This window comes from Bufo gargarizans, chromosome 1, assembly GCF_014858855.1.
Source record: "Bufo gargarizans isolate SCDJY-AF-19 chromosome 1, ASM1485885v1, whole genome shotgun sequence".
NCBI classification, from domain to species: Eukaryota; Metazoa; Chordata; class Amphibia; order Anura; family Bufonidae; genus Bufo; species Bufo gargarizans.
Genome location: NC_058080.1, coordinates 301,340,577 through 301,366,328, shown reverse-complemented (window position 1 = coordinate 301,366,328; position 25,752 = coordinate 301,340,577). Strand labels below are relative to the sequence as shown.

Below are 25,752 nucleotides of genomic sequence, written 5' to 3'. Positions count from 1 at the left end.
TATTATGGCTTTAACTGGTTTCCTACTGTTTACAAAAAAAAACCTTTTAGATCCGTTTCTATTATGGCACTTTAATGGTAATAAAAAAAATTCATTTGTCTTAATACAAATGCTTTGCGTTTTGATTTCATATATTATGTATATATATTTCCATAAAAAGGCCCAGCAAAATCCTCAGCACCAGGCCCATGATGCTCTTAATCCGGCCCTGCCCATGACTACTTATTATAGGCTCTTTTAAAGAAAGTGCTGGCAGCATGGACTGGTCAAGATTAAATGTCTACAATAAGATTTGTTCTAAAGTCAACTACAGCTTTGTCACCATTCCAGCACCATTTAAAAAGGACCTACCATCACTCCTAACATCTGCATCAGTAACTACCACTATCCTTAATAAAATCATTTTATAACGTCTTTTCTTATAATTCTGTTTTGCAGAGTTCTGTTATTTCTCTTAGAAGTTTATGAATAAATATAGATTGCCTGGCTGTTACCATTCTTCCTTTGAAAGGGGGGTGTCCCCACACAATCTCACGCTGGCAGCACTGGCTGGACAGTGTCAGAGTGTGTAGAGACAGGCCCCCAACTGGTAACCTCAAGCTGCCTATTTATTCATAGATTTTCAGAAGAAATAACAGAGAAACGATATAATGCAGAATTAGAACAAACAATACTCTCAAATTGTTGTGTTATGTAGAATAAAACTATTTAACAAAGGAGATATGTCAGAAGAGCTGACAGATCCTCTTTAACCCCTTGAAGGGAATCTGTCACCAGTGACCTCAGTATCCTACTATTTGCACAGACTTATCCTACTATTCACATAGACAGATAGCTGTGGTTCACCTGATTAGAATGTGGTTTTATTTTCTTGATCTGAGGCTCTGTTCCCTAATTACTATACGTTTTCTTAATATCCAAGTCGTTTATTTCAATGAGGGCGTCACCATTGCACTTGTTGCACCCAAGCTGCTCAGATCCACAAAATAAAAACAGCATTTTAATCAGGTGACCCACAGCTACAGTACAGACCAAAAGTTTGGACACACCTTCTAATTCAAAGAGTTTTCTTTATTTTCATGACTATGAAAATTGTAGATTCACACTGAAGGCATCAAAACTATGAATTAACACATGTGGAAATATATACATAACAAAAAAGTGTGAAACAACTGAAAATATGTCATATTCTAGGTTCTTCAAAGTAGCCACCTTTTGCTTTGATTACTGCTTTGCACACTCTTGGCATTCTCTTGATGAGCTTCAAGAGGTAGTCACCTGAAATGGTTTTCACTTCACAGGTGTGCCCTGTCAGGTTTAATAAGTGGGATTTTTTGCCTTATAAATGGGGTTGGGACCATCAGTTGCGTTGTGGAGAAGTCAGGTGGATACACAGCTGATAGTCCTACTGAATAGACTGTTAGAATTTGTATTATGGCAAGAAAAAATCAGCTAAGTAAAGAAAAACGAGTGGCCATCATTACTTTAAGAAATAAAGGTTAGTCAGTCCGAAAAATTGGGAAAACTTTTTAAAAAAGTGCCCAAGTGCAGTCACAAAAACCATCAAGCGCTACAAAGAAACTGGCTCACATGCGGACCGCCCCAGGAAAGGAAGACCAAGAGTCACCTCTGCTGCGGAGGATAAGTTCATCCGAGTCACCAGTCTCAGAAATCACTGGTTAACAGCAGCTCAGATTAGAGACCAGGTCAATGCCACACAGAGTTGTAGTAGCAGACCCATCTCTAGAACAATTGTTAAGAGGAGATTGTCTGAATCAGGCCTTCATGGTAGAATATCTGCTAGGAAACCACTGCAAGGACAGGCATCAAGCAGAAGAGACTTGTTTGGGCTAAAGAACACAAGGAATGGACATTAGACCAGTGGAAATCTGTGCTTTGGTCTGATGAGTCCAAATTTGAGGTCTTTGGTTCCAACCACAGTGTCTTTGTGCGACGCAGGTGAACGGATGGACTCTACATGCCTGGTTCCCACCGTGAAACATGGAGGGGTGCTTTGCTGGTGACACTGTTGGGGATTTATTCAAAATTGAAGGCATACTGAACCAGCATGGCTACCACAGCATCTTGCAGCGGCATGCTATTCCATCCGGTTTGCGCTTAGTTGGACCATCATTTATTTTTCAACAGGACAATGACCCCAAACACACCTCCAGGCTGTGTAAGGGCTATTTGACCATGAAGGAGAGTGGTGGGGTGCTGCGCCAGATGACCTGGCCTCCACAGTCACCTGACCTAAACCCAATCGAGATGGTTTGGGGTGAGCTGGACCGCAGAGTGAAGGCAAAAGGGCCAACAAGTGCTAAGCATCTCTGGGAACTCCTTCAAGACTGTTGGAAGACCATTTCAGGTGACTACCTCTTGAAGCTCATCAAGAGAATGCCAAGAGTGGGCAAAGCAGTAATTAAAGTAAAAGGTGGCTACTTTGAAGAACATAGAATATGACATATTTTCAGTTGTTTCACACTTTTTTGTTATGTATATAATTCCACATGTATTAATTCATAGTTTTGATGCCTTCAGTGTGAATCTACAATTTTCATAGTCATGAAAATAAAGAAAACTCTTTGAATGAGAAGGTGTGTCCAAACTTTTGGTCTGTACTGTATGTGTTTATGCAAACATTCTGATAGGGAGGTCGCTGGTGACAGATTCCCTTTAACACACAATGATATAACTGAAGATGATTTTTGTGTAAGTAAAGTGTGGTAAGAGCTCACAAGCTGATCCTTCTTCATATGCAGAAGATGCTGGCTGTGTAAAACAGATGAAACACAGCTTCAATTATCGGGATCAGAGATGACTTCAATCCCATTTATTTAACCCCTTTTTCTAACTTCAGTTGTACACAGGGGCAGTCTTATCACTGACTGATAGCAACCCTGTATGTGTATACAGAGATAGTTGTCAGTCACTGATAGCACAGCGGAGATGGGGTGGGGTCTTATTTTCAGAAAAAGCTGAGGTTTAAATGTATAAATTACAAGTTTTCCTGAATTTGTTTACTATATACCTATATACCTATAAACTATATACCAATCTGCTTAGCTCCTCCTGCTCTATAACATGCTGCCTGCAGAATACATCATATTTTCATGGTGACAGGTTCCCTTTAATGGGAAGTCTGTAAAAATATAATAGACTACCGTAGTATACTTTTAAAGTCTATAATATAAGTGATTAGATGATCGTATGATCCACAACCTTCGCTATAGCAGGTCTAGGAACCTTCAAAAGGCGTCAGGCTGCCATAGCAATCAAACGGCTCTACAGATCTTAGTATGTAGAAGCCGCTTGGTTCCCAGGAGGACAGCGCTCCTGAAAAATAACAGTTTAAAATGACCATGGTATCTGAAGGGTTAAAAGTCCAATTACAAACTGTGCTCATTTTTGATATCTCACTATGTTTGGGGTGGCCCCAACGCTATGCCAGCACCCCCCAGACACCGTTGAGGTGTCACCTTGTGTTGCTGCTCTCCAGAAGGGATGGTAAGACGTGGTGCACCCCAATGGTAATTAAGTCCAGAGAGCCAGGGTCTGCAGTAAACCAGTGTGCTTCTTTACTGGAGAGATTCACATGTAAAACAATACAGGTGAGACATAGGGGTGGCATCTCCAGTCTCCTCCCTGGCAGAAGAAGGGTTTGAGGCTGAGGAAAGGGCTGAGCTAGCAGTCCCTCTCTCTCTCTCTCTCTCTCTCTCTCTCTCAGAAGGCTGGAATCCTGGCCAAAGCCTGGAGGCCCATAGTCTGTGGCTCTCCTTATATACAGTTTCTAACTGAACCTTCTAGTGGGAGGGGTGGAGTGGAGAAACACTAGCCAAACAAATACAACATTACAACTTCAGTCTCTCATAGACTTGCATTAGAACTTTAATGATACTAAATGACAATGACACAGCAGTTTATCCAGACAAAAACTGGTCTTCAGGCATAAACCAGATATTCACAAGGTCAGTCTGTCTTTGGTGGTAAAAAAAAACCTGTTTTTCCCCCTCCAAAACACGCTCTTCTTCAACTCTTATGGTCACTGTGGAAAATTAACAGCTTCTCAATTTTAGCTAGAAAGTATCAACATTCTTTCAGTAATCATTAACCCTTTCCACAGTGCTGTGCAAACACATTGCAAATGAACAGGATATATATCGCAACATAGATATAAAATGCAGTTACACAGTATAAGTCAATGCAAGAAAAAAGGTAAGGAGTTGATGACTTTGCATAGGCAAAATAGGGGCAAATGTCCACAAATGTCCAGACCTCAAAGTTTCAATGCTTCGGCGCCCTACAACTGCATGGGTCAGGAGCGAGGAGTAAATGAGTGTGTAATACAGAGGTGCTAGATTTGAGATGTGCTAGTGCCAACATCAGTAAGCTATTGGGATGTCAATCACAGAGATGGTAGTAACCTCTTGTTTTGCCAAATCCAGCTACATATTCCAGTGACTTCACATCCCAAACTGAGCTTAGGTCAGTTCAATTTATACATTTTATTTCTAGAAAATAGTTTGGCATGGACAATTTTAATAAAAATACAGTAAGTTTAAAAACACAGTAATGCTGCATATACAAAAATGTGATGACATTTTGCCTTTAAAACTTCAATAAGCCCTCACACAGCTGTGTTGTTACGGGTGTCAGAATATGGCGATGCCAAGAATTTTTTTATGCTGCTAAAACATAAAAACTATAAAAAATTGTGTCGCTGTAATTAGTGTTCAGCGAAGCGAGTTTCATACGAAGTCGCTTCGTTCAAAACTTCGGAATAATACTGTATGAATCTAACTCAGCCCGAAGTTTTAAAGTCGTTTTCCATTTTAAAAATCAACTACCGAAGTTATTCAACAAAGTCACGTGCGACTTTGTGAATAACTAACGTTGGCTCATCAGACCTCCGTACAGTATTATTCTGAAGTTTTGAACAAAGCAACTTAAAGAATCCGAAGCTCGCTTCGCTCAACACTAGCTGTAATCATACTGACCCGCAGTGCAGTAAAAACCAAGCAAAAAAAAAGATAGAATTTAACATTTTTTTTTGTTTAATGCTATAAATAATTTTTTTCCCAAATACAAGATACGGTAAATAAAATTGTGCCATTAAAAACTTATGCCACAAAAATAAGCATTTATAAAGCAAATTTAAATGAAAAATTAAAAAAATTATGCCTATTGGAAGGTGGGAAGTAAAAAACTAAAATGTGAAAACAAAAATTGTCCTGCTCCTAAAGGGGTTGTGCAGTGTTACAATATTGATGACTTATTCTCAGGACAGGTCATCAATATCAGATATTGACAGGGGTGCATGGAGTCAGACCCCCACCGATCTGGTGCTGATGACCCATCCTGAAGATACCGTAAGTCATCTATATTGTAGAACTGCGCATCTACATTATGACAGGCAATGCAACATCTCTCTCTCTCTCTGTTTTTCCGATGAAAAATGTTGACTAGTTTAGACCATTATACCTCTGCTACTGGAACGATATAAACCTTGTTCTTAAATTGAGTTCACATATTGCTATTAAAACTCTGCACAAAACTCCTGCTATGAGCTTTTACAAATAATTAGACCACAAAATGCCACACCAGAAGAAAGAGCAGATGTCATTTTTGTTTTATCTTCTTGTTTAGTTCTCCAATCGTTAAACATTTGGGTCAAGTTTCTCCATTATTTGTGTTGTTTCTGATGAGCTGAGGATTTGCACTTCTTAACCTTGGAGTGTAACCTGTCTAATTGGATGCCACGTCCAGCATTCTGCTCACTGTGATAATTAACCAGAAGGTGGATGGTTTAATTTAATTTTACTTAGTGTCCTTGACATAAATCATTCTGCAAAAGGAATAATTAAGTCTGTAAATGGACCCGCTGTAGATCACTAGCAAATTAGCAAGGTATCATTTGTTAATATAATGCACTCCTCACTTCTTCTAAAAGGGAAAAGCTTTTGCTCCGGGGAAAAATCTGTTTAGGACTGCATTCCGTGCCTCCATTTGACAGCAACATTGTCTCCACTCGGAGATGTAAAATTACATTCAGATGAGCCAAGAAGCAGTTCAGCAGATTCATAGAAACTAGACTGTAGAATTTTTTTAAAGAGATTAAACATAGTTTAATTTATTTGGGGTCCATGCACATGACAAAACAGAGTAAGGAGACCCTGTACGGCAGCAAATGGTGGACCCATGGGTCAATTTTACAAATTTCTGGGAGTCGCTATATGGTGTGTCCATCAACCATCATATTTTTCCTTATATGTATATGGTTGCTGTATTATGCATCTATGCATCCTTTTAACATTGATCTGTAAAATGATCATGTGTATGGTCTCCAGAACATCAGCTATACAGAAAAATGTGGATGGTCTACTTGAATACGTCATTGAAGGGAACCTGTCACAGTATGTTATAGGGCAGGAGGAGCTGAGCAGATGGGTGTCCATGAGTGCCACCGTGCAGGGCATACTTTGAAGAGGACACAGAGCTAAATCAATGCTGCATCTACTTCATTCTCTGGATCCAAGAAGTCATACCTGCTGATTATAATGTGATGGTACATCGTATTGAAATGCCAACACTTAAAGGGGTTGTCTCATAAAAAATATTCTACATTTTTCAAACCAGCACTTGGATCTGAATACTTTTGTAAATGTATGTAATTAAAAATTTTGTATAGCCATTGAGTTATTCAATAAAATGTATCTGTATAGTGCCACCTGAGAAAGTGCATGCCCCCTGAGCTGCTAGCTCGAAATAAATCTAGAAGAGTAATTGCAGCAATGAATGGTGAGATCTCTGGATCCGGTTCTAAGTGTGCTAGAAAGAGACTGCAGTGTTTACGGTATGATATGATTTTCATTGTTAACATTACTCATAAGATGACAATGACAAACATTTGTAATGCACTTTTCTCACAGGAACTCAAAGCACAGGGAGAGATATGTGACTGGGGTGACTCTATGGGAAGTTGGTGGCTGCCATGTAGGCGCTCAACCTCAACACACACTAGAGTCACTTTCGTAGATGGCCAATTTGCTTATTTGTATATATTTTTTTTAGTGTAGGAGGAAACCCATGCAAACACAGTGAGAACATACAAACTTTATGCAGATAGGTGCAGGTCCCACTAATGGGCCCCATTCTTATCTAGAGAACAGGCCCCCGGAAGTAAAGAAGAGCACACCATTCATTTCTATGGGACTGCCAAAAATAGTCCAGTCAGCGCTCAACTATTTTGGGAACTCCCATAGCAGTGATCAGAGAACAGGAACTTCCGGCGTCCCTTTCTGAAGATAGGAGTGGGTCCCAGAGGTGGAACCTGCACCTATCTGACATTGATGGCACATCCTAGCAAAGTGATGGCGAACCTATGGTACTCAGAGGCGACACTCAGAGCCCTCTCTGTGGGCGCCTGTACTCTGGAAAAAGTCTATGTTGTACCAATATGCCTTAGACTTTTCCTGCCATTCATCAGCACAGAACGCACTATGAACAGCACAGACAGTGCATTGAATGTAGGCAGGCTATAATAGCTAAATGATAATGTAGCTAAATTGCTGTGTTGGCACTTTGCGATAAATAAGTGGGTTTTGAGTTGCAGTTTGGGCACTCGGTCTCTAAAAGGTTTGCCATCACTGACCTAGCAATATGTCATCAATGTCCCCAATGGGAATAACCCTTTGATCTCCCTGTCATGATATGAATGATATCATTAGACAAGTTTATTAGGACTACATATGCTTAAAGAAGAACTCCCGCAAAATTTGTATTCTCTGACCTGTTAGAAAGGTACATGATGTAATCTGTGGTGAATGTAATTTTCTTACCAGTGGCTGTATACCTCCCTTATGCTTACCACCTGTGTCATGTGACCAACAATCAGACTTTCCAAATAACACAGCATCTTATGTGTGGACAGGAAGTCAGTTTCTTCATGTATTCCTATGGCAGCCTCAATGTCGGTCTTATAAGAATGAATAGTGAAGTAACTGACTTCCTGTCCTGTGTCAGTTGGAGATCAGAGAGTTGGCCACATGACAAAGCTGAGAATCAGAAGGGAGGGGATAACTCACAAATACATGATGAGAAGATTACATTCCATTCACTACAGATTACATCATGTACCTTTTTAGCAGATCAGCTAATACAATTTTTTTGCTCGAGTACTTCATTAATATACTGAAAAACACAGCTCTTTGAAATACAAATACTGTTTTTATACTTCTGCTTAATGCGTAGGTTAACTTGGAATTCACGCTACCAATATTTTTTCTGCGCAGTACAGAATATGAAACTGTAGACCGATGATGAAACTAAACAATGTTTACAAAGGGATCAAGAATTTTGCAGAGTACTCTATTAACAGCAGGAAAAGCATTTAGGCATTTGCTGATTTCATCCCAGTTAAATCCTCCATATATACTATATCACTTTTTGTCACTATAAATCATATATTTGTTTTCTTAAGGCAACTGTCATGCAGCGAGTTTCCGTCTGCAGATTCTGCAGCCACCTGTCCATTACTAATCCTACCCATGAGGGTTACACATTCACAGTAAAATGATGAGAAGCAGCAATATTTACGGCCTGCCTTATGTTGTGCGATGAAGCCAGCGGAAGACACAACATGTGATATGAGCCTTTTAATTATTCTTTGATCACAGTGCAAACTGCAACAGTATGTCTAATTAATTGGGCATGACATCATCACTACAAAGAGATCCAGTTCTAGATAGGAAACATCAATTGATGTTGCAGATCATCAAGGTGCCAGGTATATTTTCCACATTACATCCTTCAAATGCCTTCCAATTTCAGGATAATGACCTAAATTTATTATTGATTTATACATTAAACATGTTTGCTTCAGATATGTAATTGCCCATGCACATGACTTGTAGAACCGTCTTATCTAGATGTGTGCTTCTGTTTTAATGGTGGTACATATACAATCTGTATTCTGAAAGTATATGCACTCATGCTCTATCAAGAAAACAGCTTTCAGAAGTGGCAATTCCATAGTAAGGCTAGAGCTACATGTCGCAGAAAAGTGACGCGATTTGGCTGAAACTTGCTGTCGTGTCAATGGAGTGAATCTTGCGTGCGACATGCGAATTGAGACACAAAATCCGACAGAGTTTGATTTTATGTGACTGTCATGTGACATGTTTCATGTCACGTGTTACACTGTGACACCGTTGACACACACATATCGCACAAAGGTCTATGACTGTGACCAGTGATGGTCAGTTCACAGTGTTCGCTAGCGAACACCTGCGGGCTGCCATCTTTAGTAAGGTAGACTCACCCGTCCGGCGATGCACAGGTAAGCCCTTACCTGTGCCTGTGCCGCAAGCCGGTCTGAAATCAAATGCAGTCACCGGGAGCAGGCAGTTCCGAGAACAGCCGCCGGGGGCCTTCATCGGGCTGTTCTCGGAACTGCCTGCTCCCGGTGACCGGATTTGATTTCAGACCGGCTCGCGGCACAGGTAAGGGCTTACCTGTGCATCGCCGGATGGGTGAGTCTACCTTACTAAAGATGGCAGCCCGCATGTGTTCGCTGGCGAACACTGCGAACTGACCATCACTGACTGTGACCCCTGAATCACAAAAAATCCCATTCTGCTGGATTTTTTTGCGATTAAGGGGTTACAGTTGTGACACACGTGTGACTCATGCTGCAACCCCATTTATTTCTATGCTATTACCGTTACAATGCGATTCCCCTGCGATCCTGGCTGCGACCAGAGTAGCCAAACCCTCAAAGGCACCATGTTGTTAACTAAAGAAATGTAGAAGGTCAGCTAGTCCAAATTAGTCCACTCAACCATCCAGCAGCATCCATGGAAGATGTATGTTTTGTTGTAACTACACCCAAAATATAGGGAATTTTAAACTATGGACATGTAACCACCTCTGTCCATACATACCTGTGAGCGCGACATTGTTAGTTTAAGTTATTACAAGTGTTTGTCTTTATTTTGCTTCAGCCCATAATTCACATAAGCAAATTTAACAGATCCCATTCCTTTCTATGGGATTCAGACTAATGCCATAATCTTTTCAGTTAAAGAGGTTGTCACATGAAAAATATTCTACATTTTTAAAGCATCATCTAAATCTTAAGACTTTTGTAATTGCATGTAATTAAAAATGTATTATAGCCACTGAGTTATTCAATAAAACATATCCGTATAGCCCCACCTGCTGTTTGCTCTTTTCCTTATGTCACTGTCCACCTCACTGAGGTGATCGCACATGCTCAGCTCCGTCCTTCCACTGAAGAGAGCTGCAGCAGAAACACACCATGAGCTGTCAGCTTGAAATAAGGCTACTTTCACAGTAGCGTCAGTCTTCTCTGGCAGGCTGTTTCGGCGGTTGAACAGCTTGTCGGATCCGTGCTGCCGCTAGTGCACACGTGCCGCTGGAGGTCCGCTCCAGCCCTATTGACTATAATGGGGGCGGGCTGGAGTTCCTGCGGCAGCACAGCAAACATGCCAAAAGGTGGCCGGAATAAAACTACGACATGTCAATGGGTCCGGAGCAGACGACAGCACAGATCCGGCAGGCTGTTCACCCGCCAGAACAGCTTGCAGGAGAAGGTTGCCGCTAGTGTGAAAATAGCCTTAGCCAAGCAGGGCAATTGAAGCAATAATAGGGAGTTCTCTGGATCCATGTGAGGTACATTATTCATGGGATCAATGTTTTGCAGGAACCAGGAAAATATATTGCATACCGACTATATATTGCACATATTTGGATATCTCTCCTGATAATTGTCCAAAAAGTTACAGAATAATAGCATGACCAATCAAACGTTAGTATTTGAAGGGATTGACCATGTTATTATAATAATTTCCTCCATTTTTTTAACACATAAATCTGTAAATTACAGTAGAAGGCCCCGTTTGCTTATGTATGGGCTATATAAACACAGCAGAGTCACAGTTTTCATGGCCATAGAATGGAAGATGTATCTGGCTGCATCCTCTCCCTTGTAGGTACTGAATCGCAACTAAACACATTCAGCACATGCACAGGTACAGAAGATACTGCTGTATGTATCCGTGTATGCATTGAATCTGTTGAGTTAGAGAAGCTGCATCCTCTCCCTTGTAGGTACTGAATGGCAACTAAACACATTCAGCACATGCACAGTTACAGAAGATACTGCTGTATGTATCAGTGTATGCACTGAATCTGTTAGAGAAGCAGAAGTGGCCAAGGATAGGCAAGGAAATGGTTATGTTCACACATGACCACATGAGCACAGCCATTCTGCATTCTATAGAGCAGGAAGAACAGCTCTGCAGTGCTTATACAGCCAATACAAGGACAGCTGGAATAAAGTATTGTGATTTACAATATGTACCAGAAAAATACAGTTTAGGGCTTTTTCTATTCCAGCAATAACTATAGCAATCCTGCAATATAAGGGACTAGATAGACACTGCCTGTATACTATGCTGCTAACTTTATTAGGGCTTGTTTACATCTGTGTTGGAGGTTCCGACAGAGTTGCCAATCAGAATTTTCCTTTTTTCTGGACAACTTATCCCAAAATCAATTACAGCCAACATTGTTTTGGACAAATTGGGAAACCACGATAAAGATAAGTGATACATGTGTATAGCTCAATATACATACTGATAAAACCTCATTACCAGCATTTACTGTGAGCTGTCAAAGTATTACCAGCCCCCCAAAAACTAAGGACACAACTATTATTTTTCACGAACACAGGAAAGTTTCCTATTTTTATGGACAGTGCAGAAATTTCTGGATGGTTGGCAACTCTGGGTTCCATTCAGGGCTTACTTTTCAGATTCCGAAAAAAAGAAGACTTATTTTTTCCCCCCAAAAAAGAAGGCACCTGAAAGGAAACCAAACAGACTCCATTATAGTCAACGGGATCTGTTCAACTCCATGTGTGTCAGGTATGTGCCGAAACTTCTGTTATTTTCATTGTTCTACTCATCTACTGGAGCAGAACAGTGGAAATAAGTGGCATCCATGTAAAAATGCCCTTAGATGGTAGCATAACGAGTGTCAGACTGGGGATCCTTGGGTCCACCAAAGGAAACTATTCTCGAGTCCCAATCTCCATATCATCAATAAAGTATAACAGGCTTTGATTCAAAGAAATACATCCTAGTGGCAAGTGACTGGCTCGAAAGGCATGTTTATATGATATGAGAGCCTTAACCCACAGGAGGGGGACCACAGTAGTTCCAACACTAAGCACAACCACATCTCCTACCTCCTCTAAGGGCGTTGTCTAAGTAAACCACTGGATCTTCATAGTACCCCTGATGGTGGGGATAGACTTTCCCAAGGGGAACACCAGGTTGCTACCTCTTCAGGAGGATATCCACACGAGGCAGCTGGTCCAGGCTGATCAAGAGGTACCTGAGAAAGGTACCAGAGGTGCAGGACTGAAGGATGAGGCAGAGGCGTAGTCAGACAGTCAAAAGGTCAGGGCAGACGGCACAGGTACAGGTCAGGCAATCCGGGTCGGCAACAGCACAGTCAAGGCAAGCCGATAGGGATCTAACAGGTAGAAGAGTCCAGGAATACAGATGCGAGTCAGGAACACTAGCAAAAAACAGGAACCTTAGCAGGACACAAGGACCTTGACACTGAGGCATCTGGGAAGGGGTGCTGAGGCACTTATATCTGCGCAGGAGTGCTAGGATAGGTCAGCTAGGTCACATAACCTAACCCATAAAGCCTAGGAAGTGACGCGTGTCGGCCCTTAAGGAAGTGCTGCAGGAAACAAACAGCAAGCATGCTGTGGCCAGGGCTGAGAGCAAACTGTGGAGCTGATCCCAGAACAACAGCACCCACACAGACAGAGCCCAGGACTGCAGCAGTGAATGGGAAGCACCGGCACCCGGGACCGCGGCGGTAAGCAGGAGAACAGCGGTGCACAGCAACCACTGTTACAGAGTGGAGAGACCCAAGCTGATGATATTAGTCTCCAGTGCCTACCTGACTGCTCTACTCTGCAGCTATAAGCCCAAAGAAGAACATCAGGTTGAAAAGGCCTGGTATATAGGTAAGTATTTATTTGTACCAGGCACCAATGACTTTATGAGTCATATGCACACGATAGTTGTCCTGTTTTGGTAACAGACAGTCACTTTAAAGCAAGGTCAGGTCACAAGCACACAGAAATATATGGAGATGAATTTTTATTTGGCAGCTTCGGCAAAGTTCCACAAGAAAGTTGATCAGTTATGAATCAATATAAATCAGGTGTACCCGGGCCTCCGGACACAAGGAACGACTGTGCAGCAGGTGGATTGAAACAATGCTGCGGTGAAGAACTGAACGGCCAATTAGCAGTTGCCTTTCATTTAATAGTGAAAACCACACTGTATAGTCGGTCTTCATTGTTAAGGGCCACGTGGCATATTAATATACCTTAAAACAGGGGCTGTACCCACGTCTCCAACCCCAATGCTCTCCTGCCTTACAGGTGGGAGCCCTTTTTCTGCCATCTGCTTTTCCTCCTTTTCCACATCATCTAATAATGATGAGAATATGTCATCAGAAACATCCAGCTCCTCCTCTCTCTGCATCTTGCTGACTTTTCTATGGATAGACTTTTAACCCCTTAGTGACCACTAATACGCCTTTTTATTCATGTACACATAGGGGGTGTTAGCTAAACAGCTGGCTTTAATCAATCATTACATGTACCCAAAATGGTGCATTAAAAACTAGAACTTGTCCTGAAAAAAAAAAAGACTTCATACATTGATGACAAAACAAAAAAGCTATAACTCTTGGAATGCGATTTAAAAAAAAAAATGTGTGTGGTCACTAAGGGGTAAAGGATGATTTGGAAGAGGTAAAGCCAGTGAAATGTGAGGATGGCCATCATTAAGACCTTTCCCCTCCCCCTAAGGGGTGCAGACTGGATAGTATTGGTTGGCATGCTGACAGTAGAATAATAAAGGCTTCCATCTTATTGGTATAGAATTACATATCTTAGTCTATGGCTTATGTAGTAATAAGTAAATGTAGGAATAAATAAATAAAACTGATGCAGAATAGGTCTGCCTGCAGTCTCCCTGCATTCTCCCGGCATTCTACCTGCACTCTATTTTTCTATTTTTTTATTAATTGTTTTCAGCAACCCTGTCCCTAGCACATGAGCACTTGCCACGTGTTTCTCTATGCTCAGTTCACAGAACAATGGCGGAGACCGCATGGGATGAGGGTTTGTGGTTTGGCTGGGTGCATCGCATTATGGGTGATCTTGCGTTCCCGGGCTTGTCTCCTCTACACTTAGTTTTGCTTTATAACACTTGCAGCCGCCATTTTAGGAAAACCTGATTCGCTACCATGAAGCACGAGAAAATTTGGATTTGTTGCGGATCGAAGTTTTACTAAACTTTGGACCAAATTCCGCTTCGAATGCTTCTCTTCTCAACACTAGAAATATATTTTATGCAAATCTGCTGCAACTTCCGCAACAGGTAAATTACATTTCCTCACAATTTCCTCTTCTTAGCTGATACTGTATGATTCTCAGATTCATTTTCCATTGCATTATACCTTTCTCGTTTCCATGGTTATGACCACCCTACAATTAAGCTCCGGTGGCCATGCTTGCATACTACCACCAACCGATAAGCAATCCCATGGTTCTGACCACCAGAGAGGCCAGTGCCTTTTGTTGCAAGCACGGCACTCCAGTTGGATTGCAGGGTGGTCGTAACTAGAGATGAGCGAATCGACTTCGGATGAAACATCCGAAGTCGATTCGAATAATACTTTGTTTGAATACTGTACGGAGAGAGCGCTCTGTACAGTGTTAGAATTTATTGGCTCCTATGAGCCAAAGTTATTACTTTGCGAAATGAACCATTTCCCGAACTCGGTTTCGGTTTCAAGTGGTACCTTGGAACCGAACCCGAGTTCGGGAAATGCTTTTTTACAGTAGAAATTGATTGTTGAAGTTATTATGCAAAGTCTCGCGAGATTCGGCTCATAGGAGCCAATACATTCTACATCTATTCAAGCAAAGTATTATGCGAATCGACTGTTTCATCCGAAGTCGATTCGCTCATCCCTAGTCGCAACCCCTGAAAATGAGCAGTGTATAATGTGATGGAAAAATTATTCCAGCCAGCAAAGGAGGCAATATAGACATTCACAATGCATTAGTAAGTGCCTTTTATTAACTTTGTCTAAATGATAAATTCCATTTGCTGAAGTGAGACAACCCCCTTAATATTTACATGATTTATGCTAATTACAATATTTTATGCAATTAAAACAACAATAATTTGTCACTTACCGTTGCATGAAGTTTTCCCTTTTTTGACATGGCCAGAAATAAGTTGCTGAAAACTCCTCTTATTCCCACAATCCCTTGAGACACAGCAAATATTTCCAAAATACCTAAAATGACAGAAATGCCAAAATAAAGCATTGCTCATGGCTCTTGGAAAGAGAGGTGGGGAGAAGAATAACAGCTCTCATGTTCAATAGCTGTGTGTATCTATCTTTCATGAAGCCTGTGTAAATCCATCACCCATTTTATTAGCGCTCACTTGAAACTGAAGACTGCTTAGATGTCTGGGGATATGCCTGGGAGTTTTCTCAGAGGCATCAACTGTAGCTGATTAAGCCGCTGCCATTTGTTGAAATGCCCAAACCAAATGGATGATGTCTAGAGCTTCCCGAATTCAAATCTCAGAAACTGTAATGCTTCTAAAATGGCACACTCCAAGGAATCCATGCTGCTGTTTTCTCAGTATTGTAGATCACAATTCACTTCAGCTTCATAAATGTTGAACTGACCATTATAATGACATTACAAGTTGCAAGTGACCCGTAGCTTTGACTGCGAGTAGAGAAGTGGATTTAAAGGAGTATGCCTTTAATTTGAAGTTATCCCCTATTCCCATGGTGGCCCCAGCAGTAGGACCCCACCAATCTAGTAGTTATCCTCTATCCTGTGGATCTGCTAGCAGAATGTTTTAGAACTTTTAGAGTTTTGCAGGAATAGATTCAGCAAGACTTACAATTTATACATTTAAGTTGCTGTTTTTTCTGAGCTTAGTTGTACATGGAGGTGTCTTATCAGTGATTGACAACTATGAATACACTTACACAGAAAATGCTATACATCACTAATAACACCTCCCCTGTGTACAACTATTAGTGACTAGTGATGGACGAACATCTGCCGGGACGGTTTGCGAATGCGATCGCGCGAACGCGATCAAATGTTCGCGAACCGCAAGTTTGCGGCCGGTCCCATTCATTTTAATGGCAGGCGAACCTGAAAAACCTTCAGCTCATATTTGCAGCTAAGAAATAATTACTAGAAGTGCACAAATAGTCCCACAACATGGACAGTGACATACTAGATGTATTATTCGAATTTGCGATCTCCATTTATTATTTTTTTTCAATGCGAAATATCGGCAATATAATTTTTGCGTATGCGCAAATGCACTATACAGTACCCAAATGCACTATGAAGAAAGTATATTGGTATATCGCACCCCGCTTCAATCAGCTTTTTGGGGGGGCAACTGGTATATCACACCAGTAGAAATTATTTGTTCCAATAACGCTTGTCCCTCTATATACCTGCAGTATCGCAGCAGAACCGCACACAACTGCCGCACAATACAAATGCACTATAATATACTTTCTAACATAGAAAGTATATTATAGCATTGTTCACGGAAGGCAATCCATTAGAATATACATAAAGATAAAACTTAACCTTTAATAATTTTGCACAATGTGCATTCCGCAATTTGTGGACCGCACATTGCCGGCACTATAATAGAAAATGCCTAATCTTGTCTGCAATTGCGGACAAGAATAGGACATGTTCTATTTTTTTGCGGAAACGGAGGCACAGATGCAGATGTGCGGATGCAGACAGCACATTCCATCCCCATTGAACATGAATTGGTCTGAACCCGTTCCGCAAAATTGTGGAACGGATGCAGACCCATTTTGCGGACGTGTGAATGGGAAAGATATCCTTCAAAATGAAAATAAATTAAATTATTAAAGTTAAAGGGGTTCTGCACTTTGTTTTAACTGATGATCTATCCTCTAGAGAGATCATCAGCATCTGATCGGCAGGGGTCCGACACCCAAGACCCCCGCCGATCAGCTGTTTGAGAAGGCAGCGGCGCGGCATTCTCACTGTTTACCGCTGGCCCAGTGACGTCACAACTACTATCACCTAGCGTGGGCGGGGCTAAGCTCCATTCAATTGGCTGTCCTGTACCACCTGATGGATGTGTCATGGGTCAAAGTTCTTCACAATGTAAAAGAATATTTGCTGCGAAACTACCGCCGGGCGAACCGCAAGGCCATCTCTGTTAGTGACTGACAGCTTTATATGTATACATACTTACACAGACAATGCTATCAATCAGTAATAACACCTCCCCCATGTACAACTATCAGTGACTGACAGCAATCTATGTATACACACACAGAGAATACTATCAATCACTGATAACACCTCTCCGTTTACAGTTCTCAGTGACTGCCAGCTATCTATCTATGTATACACACTTACACAGAGAATGATATCACTCATTAATACCACCACCCCGTGTATAACTATCAGTGACTGACAGCTATAAATGTATATACACTTACACAGAAAATGCTATCAATCACTGGTAATAGTTGAATGGGCCATATAGGGCTCTGAAAAAAGCAGAGAGTAGAATATATAAAATTACACATCTTACAATACAGAGCAGAAAACGCTTAACTGATTGATATATAGGAAAAGATTCAGTAAAACGTGCAATTTATACATTTTAACCTCTACTTTTGTTGAAGTTATTTGTACATGGGGCAGTCTTTTCAGCGATGGACAGTATTCTCTGTGGATGTGTGTATGCAGAGATAGCTGTCAGTCACTGATAGTTGTACACAGGGGAGGTGTTATCAGTGATTGATAGTATTCTCTGTGTAAGTGTTTATACTGAGATAGCTGTCACTGATTGTTGTACACAAGGGATGTTTATTCAGTGATTGATAGCATTTTCTGTATAAGTGTGTATACATAGATAGCTGTCAGTTGCTGATGTTGTTGCTGTACATAGGGCAGGTGTTTTCAGTGATTGATAGCATTCTCTGTGTAAGAGTGTATACATAGATATCTGTCAGTTATTGATAGTTGTACACAGGTATTATTATTGATTGATAGTATTCTCTGTGTAAGTGTGTATATATAGATAGCAGTCACTGATAGTTGTATACAGGGGAGGTGTTATCAGTGATTGATATCATTCTCTGTGTAAAGTGTGTATACAGAGATAGCAGTCACTGATAGTTGTGCACAGGGGAGGTGTTATCAGTGATTGATAGCATTCTCTGTGTAAGTGTGTATACAGAGATAGCTGGCAGTCACTGATAGTTATACACAGGGAGGTGGTGGTATCAATGATTGATATCATTCTCTGTGTAAGTGTGTATTCATAGATAGCTGGCAGTCACTGATAACTGTAAATGGGGAGGTGTTATCAGTGATTGATAGTATTCTCTGTGTAAGTGTTTATACAAACATAGCTGTCAGTCACTGTTAGTTGTACACAGGAAAGATGTTATCAGTGAATGATAGCATTGTCTGTGTATGTCTGTATACAGAGATAGCTGTCGGTGTTACTATGGCGTATCATTTGTGGCATTGTACCGTGCACTCAGACTCTGGCTTATTGTGGGTTTGAATTTGTGCCATTGTGTTCAATGGCGGTTCATGTTGCCACTGTTTTGAGCGTCCTGGCCACAGTTAGTTGTCGGAGTGAATTTGTGCCAATGTGCCATGTAGCTCTCTTCAGTTCAGTATTGGTTTAGGTAATTTTCCCTCGTCTTGTGTTTGCATGTGCTTGACTAATAAGTTTGTTAAGTCTGCTACATATTTCCTATATTGCGTCTGGTCTATGTTGGTCATCTGACTTTATCTGTTATACAGTTCCGTTTGCCACACTCACCAGTCTTTTCCATGCATGTCCTGAATTCTGTCCCAGTTCTGTTTGCCATGCTCTTGAGTCTGTTCTGTGTGTGGTCTGAATTTTGTCCTACTTCTGCTTGCCAATGGATTCTTAAATCTAGTTTTTGTCATATCTGCCTTGCCAAGTTTCTGTATCTTGACCGGCTATAGTTCAGGAATGAAAGTTGGTATCTGATTGATTTCTATAGGCAGCTAAGTCAGTTGCCCTTAACATTGGTTTTGATAAAACTCCCCCTTAGTGTTCCCACTTGAATGTGTTCAAAGTGATCAATACACAGATGTACACCATAACTTGATATCATGCCACAAAAGCCAAGTAAATATCTGCACAATATCTAAATGGAAAACGTGTTGGGATCTCCAATACATTGATTTTGGGTGTCTTAACACTACACTCCCACACAGTAGGTTCTTAGTATCACCACACTTGATCTTGGGGAGATCCATAATTTAAGTGAGTTGTAAGAGTAAGGGTTCAGCCACACAGTCAGGTTTCCTGATGCCAAAACCAGGAGTGAGTTCAAGATAGAGAAGTCCTATCTGTCCTTTATACTTTCTCTCCTTGTATGATCCACTTCTGATTTTGTCTTCCAAAATTGCATCAGGAATCCTGACTGTGTGGCTGTACCCTTACAACAATTAAGCGATATTCATCATTGCAAAATGTATTTCACTTTTTTACTATTCATCAGTAAATATAGTTGTTGCATGTGCCAAAAATGCAAACACTATTACAAACAATATTGTATGGAATGTTTAGCATTTTATTACTGCCCTCTTGTTTTGAATTCACAGAAAGCCATTGCAGAACTCTAGTTGGTTATATACAGACGTGGACAAAATTGTTGGTACCCTTTGGTCAATGAAAGAAAAAGTCCCAATGGTCACAGAAATAACTTTAATCTGACAAAAGTAATAATAAATTAAAATTCTATAAATGTTAACCAATGAAAGTCAGACATTGTTTTTCAACCATGCTTCAACAGAATTATGTAAAAAAATAAACTCATGAAACAGGCATGGACAAAAATGATGGTACCCCTAACTTAATATTTTGTTGCGCAACCTTTTGAGGCAATCACTGCAATCAAACGCTTCCTGTAACTGTCAATGAGACATCTGCACCTCTCAGCAGGTATTTTGGCCCACTCCTCATGAGCAAACTGCTCCAGTTGTGTCCGGTTTGAAGGGTGCCTTTTCCAGACTGCATGTTTCAGCTCCTTCCAAAGATGCTCAATAGGATTGAGGTCAGGGCTCATAGAAGGCCACTTTAGAATAGTCCAATTTTTTCCTCTTAGCCATTCTTGGGTGTTTTTAGCGGTGTGTTTTGGGTCATTGTCCTGTTGCAAGACCCATGACCTGCGACTGAGACCAAGCTTTCTGACACTGGCTAGTACATTTCTCTCTAGAATTCCTTGATAGTCTTGAGATTTCATTGTACCCTGCACAGATTCAAGACACCCTGTGCCAGACGCAGCAAAGCAGCCCCAGAACATAACAGAGCCTCCTCCATGTTTCACAGTAGGGACAGTGTTCTTTTCTTGATATGCTTCATTTTTTCGTCTGTGAACATACAGCTGATGTGCCTTGGCAAAAACTTCGATTTTTGTCTCATCTGTCCACAGGACATTCTCCCAGAAGCTTTGTGGCTTGTCAACATGTAGTTTGGCATATTCCAGTCTTGCTTTTTTATGATTCGTTTTCAACAATGGTGTCCTCCTTGGTCGTCTCCCATGTAGTCCACTTTGGCTCAAACAACGACGGATGGTGCGATCTGACACTGATGTTCCTTGAGCATGAAGTTCACCTTGAATCTCTTTAGAAGTCTTTCTAGGCTCTTTTGTTACCATTCGGATTATCCGTCTCTTAGATTTGTCATCAATTTTCCTCCTGCGGCCACGTCCAGGGAGGTTGGCTACAGTCCCATGGATCTTAAACTTATGAATAATATGTGCAACTGTACTCACAGGAACATCTAGTTGCTTGGAGATGGTCTTATAGCCTTTACCTTTAACATGCTTGTCTATAATTTTCTTTCTGATCTCTTGAGACAGCTCTTTCCTTTGCTTCCTCTGGTCCATGTCGAGTGTGGTACACACCATATCACCAAACAACACAGTGATTACCTGGAGCCATATATATAGGCCCAATGGCTGATTACAAGGTTGTAGACACCTGTGATGCTAATTAGTGGACACACCTTGAATTAACATGTCCCTTTGGTCACATTATGTTCTGTGTTTTCTAGGGGTACCATCATTTTTGTCCATGCCTGTTTCATGAGTTTATTTTTTTACATAATTCTGTTGAAGCATGGTTGAAAAACAATGTCTGACTTTCATTGGTTAACATTTATAGAATTTTAATTTATTATTACTTTTGTCAGATTAAAGTTATTTCTGTGACCATTGTGACTTTTTCTTTCATTGACCAAAGGGTACCAACAATTTTGTCCACGTCTGTAACTATAAATCTATTGTGATCAATTATATAGTAACAGATTTGAAAGATACAAATAATATATAGATGTGTTCTTCCTTACATATTCTCTTTGTTCAACATAACCTGAAATGGGCGGCGCGAGACATCTAGCTATTTAAAAAATATGATTTTGTGATACTCTGTCACAAGATGCCTATGCTATGTCTCTCTCTCTTGCCACCCAGTGGTTGTTTTGGGAGATGCAGCCTGCCAAGGGTTGTAGTAGCATATTGCAATTTTGAGAAATTTAAATTAAAGAGGACCTTTCACCGATCCTGACATTGTGAACTAAGTATACAGACATGGAGAGTGGTGCCCGGGGATCTGACTGCACTTACTATTATCCCTGGACGCCGCTCCACCTACCATAACTTAATGACTGAAATCTCTGCCTACCATAACTTAGTGACCGAAGATACCGGAGGGCATAGCGGGAGAACGGAGCGGCGCCCAGGGATAATAGTAAGTGCAGTGAGATCCCCGGGTGCCGCTCTCCATGTCTGTATACTTAGTTCACAATGTCGGGATCGGTGAAAGGTCCTCTTTAAGGTAAGGCTTGGCATACAGTACAGACCAAAAGTTTGGACACACCTCATTCAAAGAGTTTTCTTTATTTTCATGACTATGAAAATTGTAGATTCACACTGAAGGCATCAAAACTATGAATTAACACATGTGGAATTATATACATAACAAAAAAGTGTGAAACAACTGAAAATATGTCATATTCTAGGTTCTTCAAAGTAGCCACCTTTTGCTTTGATTACTGCTTTGCACACTCTTGGCATTCTCTTGATGAGCTTCAAGAGGTAGTCACCTGAAATGGTTTTCACTTCACAGGTGTGCCCTGTCAGGTTTAATAAGTGGGATTTCTTGCCTTATAAATGGGGTTGGGACCATCAGTTGCATTGAAGAGAAGTCAGGTGGATACACAGCTGATAGTCCTACTGAATAGACTGTTAGAATTTGTATTATGGCATCAAAAAATCAGCTAAGTAAAGAAAAACGAGTGGCCATCATTACTTTAAGAAATGAAGGTGAGTCAGTCCGAAACATTGGGAAAACTTTGAAAGTAAGGGCTATTTGATCATGAAGGAGAGTGATGGGGTGCTGCGCCAGATGACCTGGCCTCCACAGTCACCGGACCTGAACCCAATCGAGATGGTTTGGGGTAAGCTGGACCTCAGAGTAAAGGCAAAAGGGCCAACAAGTGCTAAGCATCTCTGGGAACTCCTTCAAGACTGTTAAAAGACCATTTCAGGTGACTACCTCTTGAAGCTCATCAAGAGAATGCCAAGAGTGTGCAAAGCAGTAATCTAAGCAAAAGGTGGCTACTTTAAAGAACCTAGAATATGACATATTTTCAGTTGTTGCACACTTTTTTGTTATGTATATAATTCCACATGTGTTAATTCATAGTTTTGATGCCTTCATAGTCATGAAAATAAAGAAAACTCTTTGAATGAGCAGGTATTTCCAAACTTTTGGTCTGTACTGTACATCTATAAATTTATGCTTTTCAACCTGGCATCCTGCAGTAATGATCATGAGAAAAAAAAAATTCCATTAAGCAGCACTCAATTTTATGAAAATATATCTTTGGATCAACCAACTATCTCTAGTAATCTAGTAGCCTTAACTTGTGATATTTTGTTTTTTAAGAAACTCCTCCTTTCTATAGTCTCACTGCTCTTACAGTAAATAATCTATGATGATAGTGAACCTTTCTTTTCTCAAGATGTAGTGGATGCCTTTTTTACAATTACATTTTTGGATAAGAAAATATAAGACACATACTAATATGATGACATACCAGACCTTTGAATATATTAAAGTGTAATGGCTAGATCATCTTTAGTCTAGTAACTGACAACACCAGTGGTCGGAAGGTTGTACAATATATTAAAAAGTCCTGCTAGCACCACTTATGACTAGTGTTGAGAGCAAATATTCGAATCGTAAATTTTATTTGCAAATATCGCCACTTTGAGAATTTGCAAATATTTAGAATATAGTGCTATTTATTCGTATACACAAATATGCTAATTGTAAATATATCGCACATTTTTCACGAATTTATTACGAATATCAGCACTTAGCAACATCCCTAGCAACCAATAGGAAAGTTGCCTACCCCTTAATGTTGATCGCGAATATTCTAATCACGAAATTGCCGATTTTCGCAATCAAGTAAATGATGAATGGCGATCACGAATTCTCGAATTTGCTAATTTATGGCAAATATTTAAGAATTAGAAATATCGCAAATTTGAATATAGCCTATGCCGCACATCACTACTTATGACTACTAAGGTCAGTGATTGGCCTTAGTCATCCTAGGAACAAGCCACTTTCACTCCAGTTGAAACCAGAACGAGCAGGGAACTGGGCAATAGCATTGGATGAAAAGACTGGACAGGCAGGGGCATTGCTAGGTTAAAACATTCGTGGCATTGGCCCCTGATGTTTTGTCCCAGGCCCCGAATGTACTGCCTGCCAGCTAGATATAACTGTATTGCTGTCCTCAGGAAGGCACTACAATTGAATCAAATGTATTGGAAGAGCTGAAGGACCTGTGATGACATCACAGGTCATGTGACCAAGTAACACATGCAGTGGTTGAGAAGGACCTGAGATGATGTCATAGTCATGTGACCAGTGCAGGAGAGGACAGCAGAGAAGAGGAGAAATCCTGGTGAAGAAGCTGTGGCGATGTCTGCTACATGAGGAGAGGTAAGTGAAGAGAGAGGCAGAGCAATGCTGGGAGTTGTGGTCATTTAACTGGGACTGTATGTTAGGGATGAAGGGAGGGGTGTTATTTACATGGAACTGTGTGTTGGAGGTGGCAGGGGTAGAGAGTGATGTTATTTACATGGGACTGTATGTTGGAGGGGGTGATGTTATTTACATGGGACTGTATGTTGGAGTTGGCTGGGGGAGGACGTGATGCTATTTACATGGGACTCTATCTTGATGGCAGCTGTGGGAGGGGGTGATGTTATTTACATAGGACTGTATGTTGGAGGAATCTGGGGCAGGGTGATGTTTTTATATGTGACTGTACATTGGAGGCGGCTGTGGGACAGGGTGATGTTATGTACATGGGAATGTATGCCTGAGGGGGCTGGGGGAGGCAGTGATGTTATTTACATGGAACTGTATGTTGATGGTGGCTGTGGGAGGGAGTAATGTTATTTACATGGGAGTGTATGTTGAAGGCAGCTAGGAGAGGGAGTGATGTTGTTTACATGGAACTGAATGTTGAAGGGGTGATGTTTACATGGGACAGTGTATTGAAGGCAGCTGGGGAGGAGGTGATGTTATTTACATTGGACTGTATTTTGGAGGGGGCTGTAGATTGAGTTGGGATGTTATTTACATGGGACTGTATATTGGAGGGTGCTGGAGAGATGGTGTGATGTTATTTACATGGGACTGTATGGTGGAGGGAGGAATACAACTTCAGGGGGCATTATAAATACTGGGGGAACTTCAGGGTGAGCATTATAACAGTAGGTGGCAGTATAAATACTAGGGCACTGTAGGGGTATTTTAAATCCAGGGGACATTATAAGCGTTCTTATTACCACTGGGGGCTCTATAAGAAGGAACTAATAGATCTGCCTTATTTCTACTAAGAGCACTATGGGGGTATGCAGAGAGCTTAATTACCACTGGAGTAACAATAGGGGGGCCTTATTTTTTCTGGTGGCTCTGTAAGGGTATTATTAATACTGGAGGGCTATCATACTAATGGGAGCACTCTTGGAGAGCGTTATCACAGTTGTGGGCACTGTAGTAGGCAGTGTTACTAATGAGGGCATTCTAGAAGGGGATTACTATTGGTGTGACTATGAGGAGCACTATTACTATGGGGGCATTCATTTTTCTTAGTATTTTTTAGGATAGTATTTTGCGGTATTGGGAAGCACAACGAGCAGCAGGATAACACTGTGGGGACTCCAGGTTGGGAGATGATGATAGAAATGTGAGGAAGCTAAGATGTCTGTGTGTCACACTCTGCAGATACGAGGTGCAGCAGAAAGAAGTTGTCCGGACCGAATGGAGAAGATGACAGAGAAGATCTACATCGGAGGAGACGTCATCTGGAGACACTGGATGTGAGAGGAATGTGTTGCTGTATAGCAAATACAGGAAAATGCGGTGTGTGGGGGGAGAGGATCGATTTAGAGAACTGCGCCATATTCATTGGGGCTTGGGCCCTGGGTCTTTTGATACCCTAG

The 25,752-nt window shown here is 41.0% G+C and overlaps 1 protein-coding gene across 1 annotated transcript in view; it reads right to left on the bottom strand.

The window, feature by feature from the left end:
- The window catches only part of FGF5 (fibroblast growth factor 5), an 80,539-nt gene that overhangs the window by 42,899 nt on the left and 11,888 nt on the right, over positions 1 to 25,752 (bottom strand). Inside the window, exon 2 of the mRNA XM_044279362.1 lies at positions 15,323 to 15,426. Coding sequence (XP_044135297.1) covers positions 15,323 to 15,426 — 104 coding nt within the window. The remainder of the gene's footprint in view (positions 1 to 15,322; positions 15,427 to 25,752) is intronic.